At 34.5% G+C, this 7221-nt stretch overlaps 1 protein-coding gene across 3 annotated transcripts in view; it reads left to right on the top strand.

The window, feature by feature from the left end:
• Positions 1–2105: 2105 nt before the first annotated feature.
• LOC114335183 (uncharacterized) overlaps positions 2106–7221 on the top strand; it is a 127125-nt gene continuing 122009 nt past the window's right edge. For 2 of the 3 annotated variants that reach the window (XM_028285366.2, XM_028285368.2), the window contains exon 1: positions 2106–2298. In XM_028285366.2, the coding sequence (XP_028141167.1) occupies positions 2281–2298 (18 nt within the window). In that variant the 5' untranslated portion in view covers positions 2106–2280. The remainder of the gene's footprint in view (positions 2299–7221) is intronic. The other variant, XM_028285369.2, reaches the window with a different exon arrangement.

Here is a 7221-nt window from a genome sequence, read left to right as displayed (position 1 = left end):
TGGCACAATAATAATTTAATTAGAGCGTACACAAAAGTTTGGGGGGTTTAAGGGAACAAAACCCCCATAACATTTTTATGGGGTGCACAAAGTACATCGCACACATCTTATGGAAAATATAATGTCACTCAAATTCGATAAAATTTATACGATTAGATTCGTTTTAATATAACGATCAATTCTTATCATTGCGCCAACTCTTAATTATGATTAATTACGGCGCAAATTGCAATTAAAGTTTATCGAAATCACATTTTTGGAGTCCATAAAATGTTAGTTTACAATCATTATTGCTCTGAGTGCTATTCATAACAGCTTAAATCCCGCTGGGCCTAAGCGGATTAGTGAAACTAATCCGCTGATTTAGGCAGTACCGAAAATCTGGGTATTATTTTAAAATATTTTTTCTCTATCTAACTTATGTACCTACCCATTTGCTTTCAGATTTATTTATATCAATTTCTGCTCTTATTTTTGAAAATAGTTCCATAAGATGTGTGCGATGTCCTTTCATTTTAATTTTTTTTAAGATGTTGCTGCCATAAGAATGCCACATGTCCATTTTCAATAAAAAATAAAAGTGTTTTCAATATATGAAAAAAAATCGATTTTCATTTTGTAACTTCAAAGGGCTGTAACTTTTTTTGTGTGTACTATTGTATATAGTGAGTGGTAAGTGAGGTTCAATCAACCTATTTTCGACCCCAAAATCTGTGGTATAATTTATGACCAATCTTTTCGGGACACCCTGTATATCTATGATAAAAAGTGTTACAAAGTGCTATGGTTCACTATCTTATATAAAAAAAATAATAAATAGGACATCAAACCTAATTTTATTTATTTATCAACATTGGCCATTTGCTGTTGGCCACTGGCCACCTAATTTTAGGTTATTTTTCTTTTTTCTACAACATTGGCCAATAGCTAATGTTATTGTCGTTAATGGCCGGGCATTGTCGTTAATAACCAGGGGAAATGGACATTCACAACAATGCCCGGTCTTTAACGTCAATGGCCAATTTACATCATTGTCCGTAACATACCTATTTTATTTGTCTGTTTCTAATAGAAGCTTCTTGAATTCAATATACGTAGATGTTGTAAAAGTCTCAGATCTTTATCATCTATTCCAATTATTTCTAAATACTCCAACACCGATCAGGGAGCGTTCAAGTATTGCGTAACGCATTTTTGGAGGTTTTTTAACCGCCCCCGCCCCCCAACCTGCGTTACGTAATACTTGAACGGTCCCTAAACGCTTTTTCAAAATCTGTAATTGTAAATTGGTTTCTGTACTTCCCATGATCTTTGAAGTTAGTAATGTTAGCATTGAGAACAAAGCTTCCCTTGTTCTCCAATAGGTATGGTATATTTACAATCTGCAGAGTACTTTTGTGAAAAGACTTTTTGGACACCCCGTATACTGAAACGTTCGACAAAAGTAATATACATACCATACTAGGCTTAAACCAACAGCGTCGCAATAAAATATAAAATCGTAATAACAAGACGTCTTTTAAAAATTACACCGACGAAGATGATAATTATTATTGCCTCTCTCACCGCCGCAATTGCGAACGCATGACATGTGGAAAAACCACATTAAAACAGGTAGGCAATAATGAGAAGAGCATTTGCCAGAATACTTTTTATTAATCCCCTATTCTCTTTTGATTCCGTTCTTTGTTTTTTCGAACGAAAGTGGATATTTCACATGATCATTTGGGTAGACATATTTACATCCACTTATCAAGGTCTCGTTATATCCTGCTTAAAAGCCAATTTTCGAAATAATCAACAGAATATTATTCATTAGGCAACTTTGGGAAAGTACGTTTTATAACAAACATCACTGCTAAGCTCGATACCAGAGAGATATTTTTCGTTCTATACAACGTTGCCAGCGGTTTACTATATATAAATCTGTGCTGTGCGTCTGGATTGTGATGCTAATTAAAATCCTTAGATTTGGTGTCTAAATCCGAGCAGCCGGCAACGCTGCTCTAACATAACCTTTCGCAGCAGGCCTGTTATGCAGGTGGGCCGAACCATTCCGGTCTAAACCGAGCTCCACCGATAGATTTAGACCGGTCTTGAGAGTTTGCTGTATTTTCGTGCGCGATCTAGTAACGTTAGGTGCTACGAGAGCTCTGTTTCAGCGTTCAGTGAGTGACGACGAAAGACGAAATAATATAGCGTGTTTAATTTTTGTGCTCGTTTTAAATTTTAAGAAATGTTGCAGCAGGCAGCAATGTCGACCTTCAGCCCCCATTAAAAATGTGGTTTGAGCCTCAGGTAAGCCAGATTTATCAGCTTTTTTCCTACAAAATGTTAAAAACGTCAGATAATTTTGTTTCGAGACTACCACTTTTGCGAATAGTTGTACAGAAAGTGTTTGTTTTGAGTTAAATACGTTCTGTAATTGAGTATATTTTGTAAGGTTTACATTCTGAATGTTGTTTAAAGCGTATGTGAACGGAAGTAAGTGGAAACTTGCACATTTTCAGTGAAAAATCGTGTTTTCCTTTTCCCACGTGACAACTGTCAAATGTGATCTAGTTACCTATGCTATCTCCGCATGTGTTTTGTTTTGAAACGAGCGGGATCGCAGTATGCATTGAAATGATTTTACGCGCAATCGCCCAGTGGAAGTATGGGCGTAATGCGCGTATTTGTGGCCGTGGTGTTGCGAAATGTATTCGAAGACTTGTTTGGGCGACTGGTTTATACTCTTGTATATCCAAAGACGATCGCAGAGGGACCGGCGCCAACGCTAGGCCATGGGATGGGATGTTTACGACGCTGGTTTTTTTCGTTTTGATCGGTGATGCATAGCGTCGCGCGAGTTTTTAAAATCAAATCGTGTTTATCGCGACGATTTCTACGTTTTTCGCTCCTTTTTTTTTTTCATTTTTCACGATTCCCTTTTCCACGGACTTCTTATAAATGCTAAATGTTTTTTTAAAAAGATTTTCTTCTTACGAAAGATGTCATTATTAGTTAAAATATTGTTTATAAAAGTATTAGGTATATTTTATTAAAAATACGCACAGTAGTCTGTCTGATGAAATAAAATTACAATACACATAAATTAAAAATGTAATTAGGTACAGGTTGGAAGAAACTTTGTATCAAAGTTTAGGTAAAAACAAAAGTTATTTTCAAGAAAGTAAATGATTTATACAAGGGGATTTTACAATAAGTGTCTCTTTGTAAAGACAATCAAGTCGACTTTACTAAGTAACAAGACATTTACTCAGTACACACATTACACTATAATCTGATTGCAAAATCAAATGTACCATGCCAATGGCATTAGTTGTAGAGAAATTTAAGCTAAATAAAAAAATACAACGAGGTCATTGTTTAAATAATGAAAAAGGGTCATATTTGTATTTAATTTACTTTTTTAACTGCTGCGTTAATTCATGTTTTTATGAAGGTTTTTACTTCTGCAAAGTTAAAGGGAAAAGCTTTCATTTAAGACATGCTAAATTAAATTTGACCCTTAATTTATTTAAATAATCAAGTAAATAATAATAGTAGGGGAGCAAAGTATGCTAAATGTGCAGTCACTCGAGCGTTATGGGGATCTATTGGGTTGTGAAGAGTAGGTCCTAAAACCTGAAAAAGTTAAGTAGTTTTCCATTTTAGTGGGCGCTTGCCATTTTTTAATTTAATTTTCCATTTCCAACCACTGTTTTTTCCGATTATAAAGCCATCTATCCATAATTCGAAAAAATGTTTCGAATAAAAGTTACTTATTTTTACGTAAGGAATCCAAATCTGCAATAAAAAATGGGGGCTCCTATTTAAGATTTTAAAGTAACCCCCCACCCCACCTCCGTGGGGGGTCGTGTTTGGTGCTATTCGATAGATTTTTCAAAAATATTGAATAAGTGTATTTTACAGTTTTTCGTTCTGATGTTCATTTCGGGAAATATCGCGGGATTCGTATCTAAAATATTAAATTTACCCCCCACCTCTCTCCGTGGGAAGTCGTGTTTGGTATCATTCGATAGATTTTAAAAAAATAGTGAGAACATATTTTTTTGTTTTTCGATCTGTCATTCATTTCGCGAAATATTTGCTGTTTTCTTGTGAAACTTTGGGACTCACCCATTTCCTTACGCCCGCCTCAAATCGTCAGATTTTTGAAATATACAGCCTTTTGCATGTACATGTACAACTTACCTTAATCTGACAATTTCGAGTTTTTTTAAGAATAGATTTTTTTTCGGCCCCCCTTAACGAACTCCCCTGTGTTAAGAGCCAATATATGGTAGAGGTACATCTGTAGGGTACCAGGTTTCTCCCCATATGCTAATCTGACGCGCTCGAGTAACTGCAAAAATCCCCGCTTGGGCTCCCCTACCATAAGGCTTGACAAACAAATTTGCAAAATATTATTACATTTGCATAACTTTTATAAGGTCTCATTTTTTTTGTTTAAAATTGCGTTTGAAAATTGTTCTAATTTGTTTATAACTTTATTTTAATAATGTAGCGGGTAGGTATTAAATATTTTGAAATGTTTCGATATTCGTCTTCCTGACAATTTTTCACACATTAAAAAAAGTTTTTCTAGGTCCATCTTTTGGCGAGACCGGAGATAGATAGCTTTTCCAAATTTAAAATTTTTTAATTTGTTTATTTATCAATATTAACATTTAAAACTACGTAAGTACATCTATCAACCCTACTACTTAACAATGTCAGTCATTTAGGTACACAATAGAGGTAGTAACAAAATTTTCGTTGAAAATTGTAGAATATTTTGAAAAATAATGATTTTATTCGTAGCGACCTTAATGAAAAATTTTTGTCTGAAAAGTGGTAAAAAAAGTAGTTTATCTACTCTATGGCATATTATGTATAAGTTTTTAGTTTGTGAAAACTGTCATTATAGATAGCAGTGCGTGAAGTGTTTAAAGTGTGCGTGAAGTAACAATGTATTTTAAATGGAACTTACTTTTTCGCACTGTTTTTGACACACTTTCATATAATCAAATATCCCTAACTTTCGCGTTGTCATGGTGATGACATATTGAGCAATCAATTACGACAAAAGTTTTGACAGTTTTGTGGTTTGAAAGAAGTTAGAATTTTTAAATATCAAAGTTCAAAAAATTGTAGAATAGAAATAAATTCCAGTGACGAAGAGTTACAGTTTTTTTATTTGTTCATCATAGATAAAATATTGTATGAAACTGTGCGTGAAGTACTTTTTGCGAACTTACGCGATGTATAGCACTCGCTCCGTTGTCGCTCGTGCTCTAAACATCGCGTGCGTTCGCAAAAAGCATACTTCACGAACTGTTTCATAAATAACTATTGCAATGTCTCCGTTAATAACGGAATAATTCCAATGTTTTTTTTTTCAAATTTGGGCTAGCATATAATAACATCTGCCTGACCCTTTTTGCAATAAATATTCATTAATTTGGTATGAACAATTTTTTTCCTCTAATATTGCGATATTCACTTGGACATAGAATCATCCAATTGAACATGATAATTCTTTGTTTATTTAATAAAATATCCAAAAATGTTTCATTTTCTATCTAACCAAGATGTTTCCATTGGAGAAAGTGTTTCTTTGTGATGTCGTTCCAATACGAGATTTGTAATCTGAAATGAACAGGTGTGTGCCTCAATATATTTTCCTATAAAAACTACAAACTGTTACTTTTGATGCAACTATTAAAGATTTTAATTTTTGTTGTTTCCGATATTTCGTTTGGTTGTCAAATTTTATTTAAAGCGTTCAATGCATGTTTTGCCCTTATGATTCTCGTCTGTATATCCATTATACACCCCCCGTTCCTTTCCAAGAGTGCTCCAAAATATGTGAACTTGTCTACCTCTTCTACTTTCTTACTTACCCGTTTATCATTATTTTTTTTATTTGGGTGGTTATTATTATTGTTTAAAAGTTTGGGTTTCTCTGTGTTTATTCTGAGTCAGACCGTGTCGGAGTACTTATTGTGCTAACCTCTCGATTTTTGTTTGCATATTTCAGTGTTCAGTTAGAAGGCAGATCCGCAAATTCAAGATTCTAAAAAACTGTTTTTTGTGAGTGGGACATATTATTACTTCCGACCATTCTTTTGGTAATTGTTCATTTCATATTTTTTTAATTAATATCTGCATTTCTGCCACACACGCTCTTATTTTGGTCAATTTTCCTACTGACGCGACGCTCACCAGTTCTGTTGTAGATGGAAAGATAGATGTAGAATGTAGACGGATCTATCTCTTGAATGTCAAAAAATATTCACTAAATTCTATTCTACATCCGTAAATGGCACAATTCTCATGCTATTTACGGATGTAACCTGAGGGAAATACAATATTTATGGTACTGTGTTGGCAGATTTGACCTACATTATTTATTCGTTCCTGTTAATGATGACCGACAGGAATTTTTAATATGCAGAGTTGGAATTCAGCCACTGTAGATACATTTTCATTGTAGTTTGACTTTGGAGTAGGTAAAACTTGTTCCATGAATAAAAAGGTCATTCCTCATGACGCGCTAGAACTTGTCATTTATATTCACGTCGTCCTTTATCGATGGCCTTACCAAGACCGCTGAAAAATCCTAATAAAATATTTGTTCTTTTAGTGCCCTCTGTGATTATCGAACATTGGCGATCATATTGGCAATAATAACTTTGTTTACTGCAATTCGAAACACATACTTAGGCGGATGTCTTTTGATACCACTCTCGTAGATTTCAGAGCCAGGATGTTCCTCTTCGGCCTATGCCACTTCTTCTGGCGATCTTGCCCTATATTAAAATTAAAACTTTGAGGTGTAGGTTCTCCACACATCTCTGAATGTCTCATTACATGGCCGAAATATTGTAACTTTCGAATTTTGATTGTTTTTGTTATTTCTGTGGTAAAATTTTCATTAGCGATGTGTTACGCTAAGATCGCTACACTGTTCAGGGCTTATTTTGTCGATATCATTACAAATGTTGACAGTAGCCAGTCTGTTGGTAAAATATGCCATATTTCGTATATTCTATTGAAGATGTTTGTAAGAAGGGAATGTTTAACTTTAAGGTCGCGGCATATTATGCACGTATTGTTTCCAGCACGTAGCGTAGTTTCTGAAAAACCTGATTTTACAAAGAGGTGTCTGATCCGACACGTTCCAGACAGTGTGAATTTTTCGGAAACTAAACGCTACGTGCTGGATTCGCTACC

This window comes from Diabrotica virgifera, chromosome 4 (assembly GCF_917563875.1).
Source record: "Diabrotica virgifera virgifera chromosome 4, PGI_DIABVI_V3a".
Taxonomy (NCBI): Eukaryota; Metazoa; Arthropoda; class Insecta; order Coleoptera; family Chrysomelidae; genus Diabrotica; species Diabrotica virgifera.
The sequence above is the reverse complement of the archived record's forward strand: the minus strand, read 5'-3'. Positions and strand labels throughout refer to the sequence as shown.